At 24.2% G+C, this 19,269-nt stretch overlaps 3 protein-coding genes across 3 annotated transcripts; 1 reads left to right on the top strand and 2 right to left on the bottom strand.

The window, feature by feature from the left end:
• Nucleotides 1-29: 29 nt before the first annotated feature.
• On the bottom strand, nt 30-1,994 carry LOC129614011 (callisulfakinin). Its single transcript, XM_055528378.1, has 2 exons — nt 1,861-1,994; nt 30-849 (listed from the first exon to the last, which is right to left on the bottom strand). Exon 2 carries the CDS (start codon nt 682-684, stop codon nt 298-300), a length of 387 nt encoding a protein of 128 aa, XP_055384353.1. The 5' UTR covers nt 685-849; nt 1,861-1,994; the 3' UTR covers nt 30-297.
• A 1,600-nt stretch (nt 1,995-3,594) lies between these two features.
• LOC129614009 (high affinity cationic amino acid transporter 1) lies at nt 3,595-16,324 on the top strand. The gene is made up of 9 exons (XM_055528377.1): nt 3,595-3,724; nt 10,747-11,047; nt 11,132-11,416; nt 11,528-11,632; nt 11,709-12,004; nt 12,089-12,326; nt 12,397-12,708; nt 12,793-13,068; nt 16,066-16,324. Exons 2-9 carry the CDS (start codon nt 10,813-10,815, stop codon nt 16,173-16,175), a joined length of 1,857 nt encoding a protein of 618 aa, XP_055384352.1. The 5' UTR covers nt 3,595-3,724; nt 10,747-10,812; the 3' UTR covers nt 16,176-16,324.
• A 121-nt stretch (nt 16,325-16,445) lies between these two features.
• LOC129614007 (uncharacterized) lies at nt 16,446-19,251 on the bottom strand. The gene is made up of 4 exons (XM_055528374.1): nt 19,073-19,251; nt 18,458-19,013; nt 17,765-18,401; nt 16,446-17,706 (listed from the first exon to the last, which is right to left on the bottom strand). Exons 1-4 carry the CDS (start codon nt 19,123-19,125, stop codon nt 16,565-16,567), a joined length of 2,388 nt encoding a protein of 795 aa, XP_055384349.1. The 5' UTR covers nt 19,126-19,251; the 3' UTR covers nt 16,446-16,564.
• Nucleotides 19,252-19,269: the final 18 nt, after the last annotated feature.

Raw genomic sequence — 19,269 nt, forward strand, 5'->3', positions numbered from 1 at the left:
AAACTATTTTTGGTTGTTAATAATTGATTTTAATTATTTTTGTTTTAATAATAATTGCATTTTATTTAAAAATTTTTTAATTATTATTAATTAGTATACAGTAGTTTTTTTAATTCAATTTGAAATAAAGTTTTGCGTATATAATTTTTTCCTTCTTAATTTTTTTTTAAATTTTTTTCTTGCGTTATTGCATACATAAATTTATAAATATAATAAATACTTAATTAAAATATTATATTTATTACCCATTTTGTTTTTAAAAAGATATTGATGAAAAACATCATTTCTATTTTATTCTTAAACACTTCTACCAAATCTCATGTGTCCATAATCATCAAATTGATCACCATTACCACCACGTTTACCAAATCTTAAATGACCATAATCATCATATCGTTTTGCTTTTTCCATTAATTCATTATCACCATCCAATAACAAATCTAATTCTACTGGTAATTTTGATCTTGATGGTATTTGTAGAACACGTGGTAAATATCCAAATCCAGATCTTGTATTTGATTTCAAACGTATTGTATTTGAATCATGATTTGTTGTATCATCTTTTTGATTATCTAATGGTGAAAATCCATGTGCTGTCATTATTTGATTTTGACATATTAATAAAAATAATGCACTAATACTGCAGCAAAATAAGAATCCTGAACAGATAGAAAATCGACTCATTTTATATTTTTACTTTATTTTTTTTTTTTAATGTTTATTTTATAGAATAAATAATATTATTTTTTATTCTTTTTTTAATTCAGAAACCTTCTGAAGTTGGTAACAGAATGATTTTTTAACTGTTGATGGAAATCCTTTTATATGCTCGATTTTGAACAGCTCATACTATAAATAAAATGAAATAAAACCTATTTTGATATGAAGATGAGAGGAAAAACATAAGGTGTACCACAGTTACCAATAACAAATTCTAATATAAATTGGTGCCTAATACTTGTATAACCATAAATGTACATTATATTATACGCATATTGTACATATATATATATATATATATATATAAACGCTCTAATAAAAGAAATTATGAATTCCTAACATGAAATATCCTTTTATAATTTCATAAAGTTAACCAACTTACTATGAAGGTACTCGTATATTAAGAAAACCAAAGAATTGTTTTTTATTGAAAAATGTCAAAAAATATTTAAATCAATTATTGTTATCGCCTTCGCTGCATTTATAATATTTTTAATATGTAAAAGAAATAAAAAAGTTGTTATTGTTCTCTTATTCATCTAGATAAAAAAAATTCATTTAGAACAGAAAATCCTTATAAAAAAACAACAAAGAATAAAAATATTATAATAGATAATTTGACAGTTGATTTTTTTTTATAAAAACGTAAGAAATTCTCTTTAATCTAAATTTTTTGCATTTAGCTAGTTATAATTTCTTTTTTTAATGTCAAAACATAATTTTAAAATATTATTAAGTTTTAAATTGAATCTGATAAATTTTATGGAGGTGCTAAATAAAAAAATATTGCAATTTAATTTTATTTAAAACATCTTCATCATGTGCGTTTGAAAAACAAAATTTAATTTTCAAAAATTAATTTTTATTGAAATTTTTCAAGTAATTAAGCTGTTCTATAGGCTTTTGGTTAATAAGAACTTTAAATATTAGAAATCAGTTAAATCAACTATGACTTAAAGACAAAAGGTACAACTGAATGGAACTTCCCCGACTCAAAAGCAGAATTTACAAAAAATTAAAATTTATATTAATTTTTTTTTAAACTAGAAATTTAATATTGCATAGACGAGAACAACATAAAGCAGGACTCGTAAGAAATGGTTTTTCCGTAAAGGAAATGAGTAAACACATTTAACTTACAACAGTCGTATACACATAATTTTTGAGAATCCCTACGTCTAAACCTAATTTTCTACGTCAAAAAAAAAAATTTAAATTTTGCTATTAATAAAATTATCAATCGAAACTTATATAATATTATTTAATTTAATAAACAATATTTAATATTCATTCCCGATTCTCCTTTAAACTAAAAGAGAAATTCAAATTAAATATTATCGTTTAATATCAATAATATCAAGTAATATAATATTTAATTGCGTAACACATATGAGTAAATGAACTTCTCAAATTGATAATCTTTAAAAATTTACAAGGTTGCCAGTGGTCATATATTATACGCATATTTTTTCAAAGATTTTTATAGTAATAAAAAATTTGCCGCCAAAGAAATAAGTGCCCCCTATACCCTCCTTTTCAACACAGGAAGTACTAAAATTTAAAGATAATATTGTTTAGATCTAAATAATTATATTATTCAAAGTTGTGTTTCAAAATATTTTATTATTAAAATTAAAAATGATTTTTAAATTTTTCATCTATAGTCTAGAACAAAAATTAGTGATACTACACACAATTTAAGTTATATTAACAAAAAAAAAAGTGCTATCATAATTATCTTAGATTTAGATCAAGGCCCTCGTATACAATCACTAGTCATAATTGTATAAAATTCACCTATTTTACATAGGAAATCAAATAAAGAAAGTAATTCTTAATATTGTATATTTTGTAATCGAAAAAAAAAAATAAGAGAGTCAATTGTGAAATCTCAAATAAATTACATAAAGGAGATTATAATAAATATGAGACAAAAAAACAATAGAAATTTCCATGCTTCAAAAACAATAAAGAGAGAATAATAAAAAATTGACACAGACATCATCATACCCATAATATGTATAACTCTGTAATCATGATAGTGTTTCTTATCAGAGAAATTCTTTTATTGGTTTTTACGATAACATTTTTTTAATTATTCAAATAGAAATTTTACAAAATACTAGTTACCCATATTATGTTGCCTCTAATGTAATTGAAACTTTTTAATATAATTTCAATAAATTGATATAAACAAAAAAAATGAATATTGAATAATGAAAATATTTGCAGTTCATTTGAAAAGTGATTTGTTTATATTGTAATATATAATTAATTACAGTTGTATAATTTGCTTTTCTCTCATAATGTTATATCAATCCTTGAGGCAATAGTAAAACGAATCACTCCTATTACACATAATATGTATGTAATTTTTTTAATTCCTAAAGTTTCACCAATAACACTCAAGGTTTAAAACCATAATATTAGATAAAATATCAAGTAATTCATTCATGGGCGAAAATCAACCAGTTGAAGGAAAACACAGGAGTCTAGAAGCTATCAAAACAAATATTTAATTTCAAAAATAAGATTTATTTGTAGCAATGTACCAAATCTATATGAATAAGGTCTATACAGCAGGCTTTATTACACCAAAGGTTACTATAATTTTATTTTATAATTTTATAGATATAAAAAAATTTATTTTCATGAAACTATTCTATTAATACAATTTTATTAAATTGTAATAAGAGTACCTATATAGGTACATATATAAAAATATAATATTATGTACTTTAATTTTGATTTAAATAGAATCATAATATTGTTTGTTTTAATCGACAAAAGCGAAAGAAAAAATAATAATAACAAATAATAAGAATAACAGCAATAAGTTAAAATTTATTATCAGCTACTCAGTATTAATTAATAATTCACTGAGACCGGTTCTTAATTATATTGAAAAATCGAAACGAAACGAATATAATCTTTAATGTTGTATTAAATTGCCCATAAATTGGGATTGCTCCAAAAAACAAAACAAAATATAAATTATTTAAAAGTATGCTAAACTATTTATTATTTTTATTAGTTTATTTATTTATTAAAAAATATTTAATTTAATATCCTTTAATTTATCATGTACACGTAATATATATATGTATATATATATATATATATATATATATATATGTATATACATATCCAACAATAATTAATAATTATTTAATTGAATTGATTAAAATATAAAAGTTTCAAAAATTTTAATTAATAAAAGTGCTAAGGAAATTGTACTAAAATTATTGTGTACTAAAATGATAATTACGTACTAAAAGCGATTTTAAATATGTTAATGTAAAATATTAGAAAAAAAATATGTTGTTATTGTAAATCTCCCAATAGAATACAAATTTTTATTAATTTATGTGATGCTAACGTAAAGATAATTTTGTTATATAGCGACGCGTAATCTTTGAAGGTCGCTTTAACTTCAAAACGCTCGGAATCTTGACTATTATGAGATAAGACATTTATTTTGTTAATTTTTTTTTGCTTTCTTTTTTTTTCTCTTACTATTTGCCGTTTACTCTTATTAATTTAGTTGTTTTCAGTTCATGAAGGAAAAAAAATGTTATTTTAATATTGAAAAGTAAAAAAAAAAAACATACATAAATAAATAAAATAGAAAATAGCTAAAAAGGAAGTCAAATATATAAAATGTGCTTGCACATTGAAAATTATTATTAAAAACAAAATTTTCAATTTTATTTTTTTTTTTCTCTTCAAAATTAATTATGTGTATTAGTTTTTATTAAACTTGTTGTTTTAAATTATTAATTTGGTTTCCTATTTATTAAAAAAAAAAATTAATACAAAGTACGTACAAAAAATTTAATTTTTAATTATCTACCGCCATATTACATAATTTTACGTATTATTTTAATAATTTAACAAGAAGGAATTAAAAAAAATCACAAATTATTAAAATATTTATTAATATTTTCATGATATTAAATATTAAAATAATTTGTATAATTAATGAATTCATTTATAAAATAATAAAATAAAATATAAATTAAAATTAAATTATAACTGTGATTTAAGAAATGGCTCCAAAACTAAATTAAATAATTCGGAAAATTTACATTAGCGACATTTATACAAACATATATAGGTGCAATAAAGTTTAGAGTATTTATTTTGTTAATATAAAAATGGTGATTCAAATATGTATTTAAATTTTTTAACAAAAGTGTTATATTCAAAGAGTTTTATTTAAATTTAGAATATACGTATTCATAGTGATATAATAAATAATTATTTTTGGATTAAGTGCAAAATTTAAAACTTAATAAAATGTAATTTGCGTGTTCCGCCTACTTACATACATATACATAAACATAGATATACGTACAATATAGTGCTTCATACAATTAATTAAAGTCTTTACAAAATATATTTTACATATTCATAGTAATAATAGATATAATATGCAAATATTTTATTTAAATATGGAAATTATTTATAAAATTTTTTATATTTACTTTCCTTTGTATATAAAGCAGAATATTATTTAATAATTTTTGAAAAGATTTTGCATGTTGAGCGTGCAGTGCAATGCTCTAATCTATTACAGCATTTTGCAGTATACTCATAATCCTCAAAAATCACATTTTCACGAATTAACGGATAATATAAACAAAAGAAAGTAATTGAATTCTTGCATAACATTCGTGTCGCCGCTTAAATTCTGAAATATTATATAATACGTTACCTACATGCATATAATAAACTGTCGCGACATACGTAAGTACGTATATATACGGTGGAAACTCACTTCATATTTGTGAGATAATGCCGAAATTATTGTTTAAAAAGAGAGATGATTTCGTTTATTCAAGAGGACATCAGAATTTTATTCTATTCCAAATATAATTTTACGTGTTGAATATACAATATGTATTTTCCTCAACTCTTTCTACTACAAATTCGAATAAAACTAAATATGTAACGATGAAATCACTTTCAAATATCAGTTTGTCATGATGACATTACCCATGTCATGACATCATATTATTCGCATATAAACATACGTTAGATATGTATGTCCTTACTTTTAATTTCATTTTATTCAATATATGTACATACATATGCACATATACATATATCTACGTATATGTATTAAGAATATTTACATTATATAATATAATATAGATATCAGTTATTATTTAAATATTATTTTTTAATTTACTAAAAAGTTAATGACATTTTCCCTTTTGACACATATTTTTTACTATAATTAAAGTTAAAAACAAAATTAAATACAAATCTCGAATTTTAATCAGCTGATTTGTTTATAATTTTATAAAATATACTGTACGCGCATGTGTTCTGGTATTTTCTATATCTTATCATAATAATGACGTAAATTAAATTGATAAGACTTTGTTTTCTTTTATACACGGGCGTAATATTTAAATATCATAAATGCAAGTTGGTAATTTTAAACAAAGTTTCAGTATTTTTTTAATAAAGTCAGTATAAAAAATAAATCAGAATAAATTCACATATTATTTTACACTTGCATTAATTTCCTTTTTTATGAAATACAAGTATAATTGTTCATTGAAAAATGTTAGTAATATTTAATTTATCTACAATTTTATCGTGTTTAATTAAAACTTAAAAACACAATTAAACACATTTTTTCATTACGCATCTTTTACAAAGACCTTTAAAGGATTAAAAAGACTACACCATGAATATTTAAAAACTTAAAGTTTGATTATAATCAACAATTAATTAATTTCTTACAAAAACAGGTTTTTCTTGAAAAATTAAAATTATATTAGTCAACTAACTTACTTTTTATCGCCCTAAATTACAGTATGTATATCAAATTGTCCGCACAGGACCATTCATACTTGACATGGTTCCAATAAGTATTTATTTTTTATTCAGTTTAATTCTATATTTTTAAATGATTAGGAAAACTTTCTTAAAATATCCTATAATATGTTTGACCAACTGCAAATTCTTTTATTCTTACATTACAGAAAAAATATTTGGTTTTAATTAAATTTGTAAGACTATTTTAAACAAAAATTTAATAAATTTCTTATCTTTCTTTTTTAATAATTATAAGATTATGTCATGCTATAACTTATATTATTTTTTCCCTTTGAACAAATAAACATTCATTTTTTAGGAATGAGATAACAAATTTGCAAAATTTTTTACATAACAAGTAAAAAAGCATACGTACAAATATGCAAAATAACATGATTGTTATTTTACAGGTTTAAAAAAGTAAAATATAACATGTGGGTAAAATATTTGATTTTGAATTACTTATATGTATATCAATTTATTTACTTTAAGATTGAAATTATTTAGAAAAATAACGGTTGAGAACTACAGTTGATTAAGATAACTTAGACTAATCTTATAAATTTTTATAATTCTTCAAGTCTTTAAAATCTGAATTATATGTTATTCTGTCATTATGGAATAATGTTAACAGATAGCACAAATATTTACAAATTATTTCTCATATATGTACATAAATATTCATTATATGAATTATGTTATAATTAGAATTACCACTAACTTAACAAAATACCTCTTATTATTAAATTATATAATTATTATCGCCATTTTGAGTTATCATACATTTATATGTATGTATTGTTATATTACCTAAGAAGAATTAAAACAGCTTAAATTAGGTATTTAAATTAGTTTCCAAGTTATTAGGCATTAAATTATATCCAAGTTATTTTGTGTTATCTGGCTTATATTTTTTACCCAATTAACATATGTGATATTTTTAAACTATTGGGTGACACACACTAGTTTTAAAATCTTTCAACAAAAAAATTTACCAAAGTCGGTTTGGATTATTTAACCTTGTTTGTTTTTGGTTATAAAAGCCCAGTTTGCGTACTTTAAAACTCCGAAGTTTTAATTATTAATACAACAATAAAATACACAATACTTAGTACAATGTTTTTGTCCACACAAATACGAATCGCCTCATACTGTAAAAATAATTAATTTATTATGCAAGTACTTGATGTTAGGCAAATTATTTGAGAATAAATTTTGCGAATTATTTAAGAAATCAAAATCAAATTAATTCGTTCTGAACACTTAAAGTTAAATGGGTCGATCAATTAAAGAGAAAGTAAAATTTTAGTATCTAAGTCTGTATAGCTCACTTCAGCGTTTTTTGATTTAGAGCTTTAGCTTCTACTTTTTGAAAATATCTAGTCAGATAAGTCCTAGTTTAATATTTAGTATGTATTATGTTATAAATTTCTGGAAGAACTCTAAAATAAAGCTATCTCATTTCATATAAAATTTGAGATAGTTTGTTTTTGATCTCATTAAAGCAATAAATTATGAGTTATTGTATTTTTTTTTCTGGTATTATTTTATTATTTTTCAAAGAGCCATTTAAGAAAAATAATTATTGCACTATAAAATTGATTTAATATCAAATATTTTATGAAAAACAAAAAAATTCTATTATTCATTTTTAGTTCCAGTTTTCATCTGTTTTCAATTGAGTTTTGTAACAAACTTGTATACATATTCCAACATAGAGACAAAGTTTTAAATAATAAATTTTTTTTATATATGAAGTCAATCTGTCTTGATTGCATTATTTTTTTCAAATGCAATACAAATTGAACCTTTACCATATTTTAGAATTTGGTCTATAGTTCATGGAAAAGTTATATATACTCGTAATGAATAAATGTATAGCATACAGATATACGAACAAGAGTGAAGTTATAATCTCAAAATTAAATGAACACTAAATCAGGCCGCAATTTCAAAACATTATAATCAATATAAAAAGAATAAAATAATATTATATAAATAAAAAAAAATCATTAAAGAGAAATTTATATAATAAAAATGATTTTATATTTACAAATAATAAAATTAATAATCTACTTTGTATTGAACTAGACTCGTCTGAGCTGGAATTTTATAGATTTTATTTACATGCATTATACTAGTATACATACAAAGATAATGTAATTTAATAAATTTTTCAATTTAATTACAATTAGTAACATTAAAGAGGATTGCATTCAGAAATACATAAACAAATATAATATTATATTTCGGTAAATAGGTAAACAATATTTATAGCGCTTTATATTAAAGTTTCATAATTAATACCCACAGCATATTCTATAATTAATAATTTAATGGAATTTCAAAGTTTACAATTTGAATCGGGAACAACTCATTTCTGTCCCCATTACTAATTTATATTGGCAATTTTAATATGAAACTCTTAGATACGTATATGTAGCTGTATATTTGTATGTATATTGAAATTTTAATGAGTCTACAAATAATCGAAAATTTCTATTAATAAGTTCTTATAAGATACTTGATTATAAATATGATATTACGTACACTTTAAATAATTTGTTAAATAAAGCCAATGATAAAAAATAATAAAATTAATAATGTCCTATTTCCGTCATTTTTTTTTTTTCAAATTTATTACAAGAACAAAAAAGAAATATTTTTTTTTCCATTGTAATTCGGCTGATAAGATTTCCATTTTCTTATAATTTATTTATTTGAAAAAAATAAGATAAAACAATTGTAAGTGTACATAGGTATAATTAAAATATTGGACATACAAATGATATACATTAAATATTGAATTCAACGTTCATTACACGCATTTGTCCAATAATATTTTAGTTTTAATTGAATTAATGTTGAAATAACTTAAGTAATTGAAAATTTTTTAAAAATTCCTACCCGACACACTGGCGATCTGAAGCTTTTAATAAGAAGAATGGTATTTATTCATGATTTTTTGAATAATTTTATAGTTACATGAAGCTATCTCTATATTTTATTTTAATAATTTTGTTTAATTTCATTTATAAACTACAAAACTTTAATTATGAGTTATTATTTCTCATTTAAGTGTTTTAAAGTATTGTATAAATAATGTTTACTTATTAATTATTTTAAACTGAAACTTGCATATTGCCTAACTATTTATTATAAATCTAGCCTACGTACTGGGTCTTTGTTATCTCTAATTCGTAGCCAGTCGTCTTTGTCTAGGCATGGATTTGAATTATCTATTGTTTTGCTTTTTTATTTATAATTTCTTTTTTTTTATTATGTATTTTAATTATTAATTGATATACACCGTGATATAATATTGTTAAGAAGTTTATATTTTATAATATGCACCAACTATATGATATGAAATCGAATTTTTAGTAAGTAAAATCTGCAATAGAAATCTGCAATGCAAATGGTAAATGGTATTCAATAATTTCTATTTAATTTTCTATGTAATTATCTATGTTCTAATAATTTCTATGTAATTATCACTTTAACTTAATGATTTCATTAATTTAAAATTTGTTTTTAAATTACATGAAAATTTTAGCATTAATACTATTAAAACATAACAATACCTACATAAATAAATTTATTTTACTTTAGAATTGATCTCAAATCTGTAGGTTAAGATAAAAACACACAATAACAATAATGATAATATTATTGTATTACCTGATAAATTAATCATCCATTTCTATGTAAATATAATTATATATATACGTGCGTATGTATATTTATCGCTTACGAAAACAAAAATAAAAGCCTAGATAGCCAGGTAGCGATTTTTATCTTATCTTAAAGAAAACATATCTATAACAGTATTTTTTACACACTAAAAACAAAAGCCACCATATTTATCAATATATATGTAGATTGTTTGGATAACCCTAGATATCTTAATATAATTAAACAAACACATACATAAATATGTACCTACTTATCTATAGGTGATATATGTAAATGGGTACCTAAAATTTTAGTGACTTTGAATAGGAAATTTAATGTAAACAATGTAAACATGTAAACAAACATTTTTTCGGCATTTAATTCATAACGAAACTTAAATTTCATTAGCGTAGACGTTTACTTAAAAAAGAATTTAAATCCAAAATTATATGAAGTTTTAAAAATTAAAATTTTATTCTTTTTAATAAAATCAAAATAATTCTAAAATTTCATATACAGTTCTTAAGCCTTCTGTGATAATTAAGGAATCCTACAATTAAATATACAAAAAAAAAAAATATAATTATGTCTCAACTATCATATTGGAAAGTACTTACTAGAAAGAAGACCCTTACACATGATCATGAAACAGAAACAAATTTAAATCGAGTTCTGGGCACATATGATTTGACAGCATTAGGTGTTGGTGCAACATTAGGTGTTGGAGTTTATGTTCTTGCCGGTCATGTAGCAAAAGATCAAGCAGGACCATCAGTAATTATAAGTTTTTTAATTGCAGCATTAGCATCATTATTAGCAGGTAATAATTTTTTTATGCGTTTTATTAGCCGTATGCCTTTTTTTTTTTACTATACATACATTATATGAGTATTTAATTTAAAAGGTCTTTGTTATGCTGAATTTGGTGCTAGAGTACCAAAAGCTGGTTCAGCTTATATATACAGTTATGTCTGTATTGGAGAATTTGCAGCTTTCATAATTGGTTGGAATTTAATATTAGAATATGTTATTGGTTCAGCAAGTGTTTGTCGTGGAATAAGTTTATATTTAGATACATTATTAAATAATACACTAAAGGTGACATTTAGTGAAGTTACACCAATTGATTGGGGATTTCTTGGTGCATATTTTGATTTTTTTGCATTTGCCTTAGCAATTATTTTTGGAGGTAAATAATTGACATATTAGTTAATGTGTTTATATGTATGTATATTTGTTTTATAAATATATAAAATTTTGATTACTCATGTCAAATTATATTTTATTCAATAATATAAAGTTGGCATCGCATTTGGAATACAAGCATCTGCTGTTTTAAACAATTTTTGTACGCTTATCAATATTGGAGTTGTAGTTTTTGTAATAGTTGCTGGTTCTATAAAAGGTAAAAATAAAAATTTATTGTTTCCAATATTTCATGTAATTATTGTGTAATTATTAAAATTTCCTTAAATTTGTAGCTGATATTAAAAATTGGCAAATCGATCCAAGTGAAATTAATAACTCAACCTTAGATGAAGGAACTAAATTAGGTTCTGGTGGTTTTTTTCCATTTGGTTTCGGTGGTACATTACGTGGAGCTGCTACATGCTTTTTTGGATTTGTTGGTTTCGATTGTATTGCAACAACTGGTGAAGAAGTTAAAGAACCAAGAAGAGCTATACCAAGAGCTATTTTATTTTCATTACTTATTATATTTTTATCATATTTTGGCGTTTCTACAGTTTTAACATTAATGTGGCCATATTATTTACAAGTAAATTATAATTTCATAAAAAATAACATTAGTTACTTTTTGTCTATGGCAAAAATTTTACATTTTCTTTTATTTTATTAATAGAATATTGATGCTCCATTACCATACGCTTTTGAACAAATAGGTTGGGAGGTTGCTAAATGGATTGTAACAATTGGTGGTATGCTTGGATTGATTGCAAGTTTATTGGGCGCTTTATTACCATTACCACGAATTATTTATGCAATGTCTCAGGACGGTTTGATATTTAAATTCTTAGGCATTATAAATAAGAGATTCAAAACACCAGTTATCGCTTCTATTTGTGCAGCATTTTTAACAGGTGAATACAAAATAGATAAATTCAAAAATTGTTTTCATATGCATAAGATTATTTAATTTTAAAATTTTAGGATTTTTTGCTGGATTATTTGATTTAACACAACTTGTAAATATGTTATCGATTGGAACACTTTTAGCGTACACAGTAATTGCAATTTGCTTAACAATACTTCGATTTATGGATAACTCCAATGAATATTCAAATATTGAATATAAACGACCAAATAATAATGAAGATACTATCTTAGTTAATAACAATTATAGTAGTAGTAGTAGTCAAACAACTTGTCGCCACATTGTCATACAAATTTTCAATTTGAAAAGAAATCGGATTCCAAGTAGTCTTTCTACAACTATAGTAACCGTTATGTTATTGATATATTGTAAGTATGAAATAGATCATAAACCTTACAATTAAAATTCAAAGATCACCAAGTAAAAATTTAAATACTTAATATTTTTTTTAGGTGCTTGCGCATTTGGTTTTAGTTTAACAGTTATGTATGCAAGTGAAGAAATTTTAAATTTAGCACCATGGGCTATAACTTTACTTTGTTTATTTGGCTTAATAAACATTTTCATAACTTTCGCAATATCAATTCAGCCAAGAGAAGAAGAAAATCCATACTTCAAAGTACCATTGGTTCCATTAACTCCAGCAATTAGTATTTTTGTCAATATTTATTTAATGCTACAATTAGATATGTATACATGGATTCGCTTTGGAATTTGGATGATTATTGGTAAGTTATATAACAAAATTAACTTTAGTTAGCTTGTCAGATTGATATTCTGGTGGTAAATAATTAAAACAAAATAAGAAAACTTATAGAAACTTGAAATACTAATTATAAATATTTAACAAATTTTATTTTTTGCATGCATTTAAATACAAAATATATTTAAATAAAACTAACACAACAAACAACTTAGGGCTAATAATATACTTACCTTGCATATGTTTATATGATAGAACCAAATGTGATATTTCAAAGTCTTCAGATCTAAAATATACTCCACATTATAGTGATTTAAAATGTTCTCCAACTGATGATGATATAAAAAACAATCATTTAAATGATGAAAAAGTTCTACAAAATGGAACAGCACAATTTTGTATTAAAAATGAACTAGATCAAAATTCAAATGAAATAACTGAATCAAACATTTCACCATCTCCAAAAACAAACATAGATGATATCATATTAGAATCTGAATTTTCAGATTCTCTTAAAGAAATGAAACATTCGAATGGTGATAGATATTTAGTTGAACACAACAATCCTAAAGCAATAAATGATGAACCGGATGAAAATATAACGAATGAGGATTCAAATGATGTTACCAAATCGGTTCTCGATATTCTAGACAATGTTTTACAAGAAGAAAGTGAAAATTATCAGTTTGGTAGACAAATGAGTATTGACTCAGAACAAATTCCATCATTTCATAATGTTTCAACAGCAGTCATAATTCATAGACCAAATGATTGTTTTGCAGAAGAAGTAGAAAATGAAACCGTCAATATTATTAGTAGCGAAAGTAAAGATTCGGGTATTGAACTAGATAAAGAAAATGAAATTGAATCAAATATTATTGTAAATGACACAGAAATAACGTTAACTGAAAATTCTAATGATAAAATTATTCAAGAAACAAGTATGGCAACAGCGAATCCTGGATTAGTTAATTTAAATTCTAATGAAAATTTAAATGAAGAAACGGAATCTGATTTGAATATTGAACAAGTTCTTATACCGGGAAGTAATTTATTAATAAATTCACCTAAAATACAAAAGTCAAATAAAATTGATTCCGTTAATCCTAATATAATAGACGATACACCTAGACCAAGTCTCAATTCTGAAATAAAAAATGCAGAAATAATCAAAGAAATTCAAGACAACACCGTCAATGCAGAAAATTTACAAAAATCGATTATTCCAGATTCTATTTCAAATGATTTAATTTTATCTTCTGACGAAAATTCAAAAAACAGTATTAAAGAACAACCTAATCCTTCATCACCTAAAGTAACAAGGACATTTATTCCATTAAAATCACACAATTCGCCAACTTTAAACAGAAAATCTTCAAAAACTTCCATCACATCATATGAAGATCCCCTACATTCTGACTCTTTTAAGGAAAAACTTAGTAGAATAATGGGACAAAACGTGATATCAAAAACAAAAAACCCAGTTATACCTGTAGTAAAACAAAATCATAAAGAAAATTCAAAAGAGAATGAGATACCTAGTAAAATTCTTGTAAAAGACACTCAAAATGAGATTCCGGATGAGAAGCGGTTAAAACCATCGAAAAGTGAAACCGATGTCTTGAAATTGTTACACGAGGATATCAAAAAGCAACGAAAAGATGACAATGTAGAATTAAATCCTATCAGGGAAGCTTCAAAAACTTTAAATGAAAATAATATTCCAAAACCTCCGAAATTTGATCCAATTTTATATAAAAGTTTAGGTGCAAATTCTAGTCGACATTCAAAAGAAAGACCAAAATTAGAAGAATTAGTTGGTAAGGATAACATTACTCATCAAAAAAATCAATCAACAAGACTGCCAACTACTTTAAGTGATGATACTCAGAATCAAAAAAATCAATCCAAGACAAATGAAATTATTGAAGAAAAATCTGAAGAAATACCTACGCCAGAACAATTTAAAAAGAAATTAGCTGCAATTATTCAAAGGGGCCCATCATATAAAATTCAAAGACAGTATCCACCTCCTTCTCCAAAAAAACCTACTTCAGATCTGAGTAAAGAAGTCACACTAAATTCTAATGATGAAAATGTACATAAAAATAATTATAGTGATGTCCTAAAAAGTATACGTAATACAAGAAAATCAATTGCAAAACCAATTGATAATATTAGTCAAAGTAGTAATAAAATTGGATTAAATGAAAATAACCAAGCAATTAGTCTTGAAAATGTACGAAAAAATTTAAAACCTATTAATAAAACGTAGTTGTACATTTAGAATTTTAGTTTAAACTTAATAGTTTTTTTTGTTTGTTGAATGTAGCAAAAATTTTTATTACTTTTTTGTTTATGTATGTTTTTTGTTATTTATGTATGTACATATATGTATATTAACTCAATTTTAAATTAATAACTACTAAATTCCAAAGTAATATGTGAATATTAATTCTTATGAAAATGTTAAATATTTAGTATGGCGAATTTTCTAATAAAAATATTTGCCTAAATAAGCAATTCTCTTAATTTCGAAATTTTTTAATTAAATACAAATATTAAATTTCACTTACTAAAGAGAATTTCTCACTCACTTATAAAATATAAAATAAATATTATTAAAAAATTTAATTAAATAAAGTTTTTAAACTTATACTGCGTACCACTCCTCCTATAAGCCTCTCCAACATTACCATTTCATTAATTTTTTTAAAAAAGATTCGAAATTGTGATTGTTACATTTATCACGAGAATTATGTTTATTTAGCAAAAAAATTATAATACTGATATTTCGTACAATTTTTTTTAGAATTTTTTATTAAATCAGACATAATATTAACAAAAAGTATTTTTAACCTATCTAACCTATTTAACCTTATTTTGGGGTAATATGTATTTTCTATAATAAAGTAAGTAAAAATATATAACCTGTAATTTAAGTGTTTTATTAACTAAAATAGTTTTTTGTAATGATTTTGATTAAATATTATTTTAGTTTCTAATAAATATCATATTTTAGGTCTCTTATTATACTCTAATTATGGAATAAAAAATAGTTACCAGCAAGTATACAGAGAGCTTAAAGGTTGGCAAAAAATAAACCCGCACCAAAAATATCAATCATTATAAAAATGAATTTTAAAGTTAAAAATATATCTATGTTTCTGTTAACATAAATTTAATGATTAAGTCGAATATCAATAAAAATAATAAGAATAAAAAATATTTAGTATATAAAATTAAATAATCTTAATTTTTTAATAAATTCAATATTATTTATGCCCATATATTTTTTTTTTCAATTTTATTAATGAGAAATTAATTTGTTTTATATACAAAAATATAAATTTCCCATTTAATAAGCAAAAGCTTATAGCAATAAAGAGAATCTTTTTTAATATAGACGCATATAAAGCTGTATTCAACTGAATTTTAATGATAAAAATTTTAAATATTGTAACTATTCTTCAATATTACTTTAAGACAATTGCTTTCAGATTCAAGTTTTAGAAATAACTTTAATTATTTTTTAAATTAGAGCCATAGTTGCTTGATTTATTCCGAAGACTATTTGTTACATTATTTCTTATTGGAACTAAAGGAGGAGGATCTGATAATAATGGTAAAATACGTTTACATGGCAAACGTTTAACTGAATTAAAAAATACTAATGGTGGAGGTTCTGATAACTTAGACGAAAAATTGTTAGTTTTTGATATACATTTTACTTGTGCGTTTTGTATATCAAAAGAATTAGTTCGCATATTATGTGGAGATTTATATGGTTGAGTTTCTTTATGATATTTACAATGTTCTTCATTTTGTTGATGCCTTGTCGGTAAACATGACACATTTTGTCGTTGTTGTTGAATAGCAGAATGTTCGCCTTGATCAGAATTTGCACATGCTTCACGATCATTTTCAACGTTTGAATCTGAAACCATAACATGGCATTCATTAAAAGTAAAGTAGTTTTGTGTTTGATTATCACATTGTATTTGTTGTAAGTGAATGGCAGATTCTGAAGTTCTATTTAAATCTACATTCAGTCTATTTTGGGCAAAGCAACTTGTATAAGAACTTTGTTGTGAATCGGGTGGTGCCTGACCCGGCTGAGCCAATAAAAATTCTTGATGTGTAATAGATGGGCAATTAAATGTGTTCTCTTGAAGAATAACACTTAAGGATGGAGAATTCGGAGCATTTTGTAGATCTTGTAACGGACTGTCACAATTTTGTAAAACGTCCTGGTGGGTAGCCGTATTCCAAGTACCTGTTGAATATGAATGTGTTGGTAACGAAGTTAAAGAATCTGTTTGAGATGTTATGATTGACTGAGTTGAAATTGGTTCTATAGCATTATTTTGCGAACTAGAGACATTTGAGTTGGCAGTTGACACAATTATGTTTGATATAACAGTGGCAGGTGGAGTCGTAATAGGATGCAAATATCTTTCTTTTATATCTGACAATGTCTCCAAGTATACAGTGTCATTTATGCAGTGACTTGCTAATTGGAGAAAAACTAATGGATTCCGTAAATGCACTGGTGTTTTTATCCAGACTTGCGTTGCCCTGGATATTACAGTTTCTGAGATCAATTCATTTCGTTTTAAAGATTTAGCCGGAAGCTTCGTAGGTTGTTTAGAAGTGTCAAAATCTATAAATGTTTAAATTAAAATGACACATGTTTTAAAAATTTTTCACAAGTTTATTACCTTTGGTAGAAATAGTTTTTAAATGAGCTGCATTTTTAAAATTTTTAATTTTTCTAGAAGTTTTAACAAATATCTTTGTTGCTATTTGTGTTAAAGAATCCAGAATAACCCAAATTACTGGTTTTTGTTGACCTATAGTATTGCTTAATTCTTTATTAAAATTTTTCAAATGATTTGATGATATTCTTGTTGTTCCAAAAATTGACATTTTTTTCGTACCAACAGCTCTCAACCAATGATTTTCAACATAATCACATAAATTTGATAGGCCCTCTGAAAATATTGTCTTTTCTTCCATCCATTTCCTTGTACTCTCCAAACCTGGCACCATATATTCCGGTGGTAGCAAAGGTAACACCAGTAACATTTTTAAAGCACTTGCGCCAATTCCCTTGGCAGTTTCTTTTTTTAGCTTTAACAATTTCATTTGGCTTAAAACTGCATCAGTGTAATGAAACCAACATCCTTTAATAACAGTATCTGGATAAATATAGGATAATGAAGTCTGTAGTATTGGATCAAAATCACAAATCAAAATTTTTGGACGTATTTTTAAATCATCTCTTAAGTAAGCGAATATTGTGGAACATGCTGCTTGTGATTTTGCGGTAGAAATGGAATATACAACTGGAGCCGTCTAAAACATTGACTTATTTTTAACTAATTTTGAAACAATTTTACAGTTGGACTTACAATATGACCCAGTACAGCATAAAATGTTATTAAATGATAAGTAGGATGATTTTGTGCAACAAATTCAAAAGATCCGTCTACATGTAATTCTTCTATTTTTCCCCGAAATAAATCAAATGTCTTACGATGCATAAAAATCATGCAAACACAATCGTCAATTGATATAGTTTTCTGATAAAGTGCGTCTCTATCTGAACCACTATGAACACGAAATAAATCTTGATTATGGTCTAGTGTTTCAACAACATCTTTAACAGTGTCTGGACAATCTGGCAATTGCTTCCGTCTTGCTTTTCTCATTGCTGATTCAGCGGCAGCAAAAGGATACAATAGCGCGGCATCTACGTGTTTGCTTGCCTCGTCACAGTAAATTTTAAAAAGTTCAGTAGTTTCCTTTTCCGCTCTGCGTGTTAAAGATTTTCTGAATTTATCTAAGAGCAGCCGATTTGGTTCAGGAGGATGATTATGTTCTGTTGTGTGTTTCACTTTTCCATTTTTGTCGACATAACACCTTCCAGGACATTTTGATGAAGGATAACGACTGCATCTGTAGTAACTAAAAATTCAAAACAAAATCATGCAATTTTAAGTCTATAACAAAATGTAAACAATTACTTGGTCTTATCAGTCTTGAAAGCTAACCAGAACTTGTAACCATCAGCAAACATTATGCAAAGTTAAATTATATTATATTTCATATCTTTTGTTAATTTTATCTCCCAAGCCAAGTGCAATTTATCCTTGCTTTTTACAATAAATAAATAAGCTAAAAAAATGACAAGTCGACACCGAAATTTAATGGATTATCCAAT

Source organism: Condylostylus longicornis, unplaced genomic scaffold (genome assembly GCF_029603195.1).
Source record: "Condylostylus longicornis isolate FDR11 unplaced genomic scaffold, ASM2960319v2 ptg000098l, whole genome shotgun sequence".
Classification (NCBI taxonomy): Eukaryota; Metazoa; Arthropoda; class Insecta; order Diptera; family Dolichopodidae; genus Condylostylus; species Condylostylus longicornis.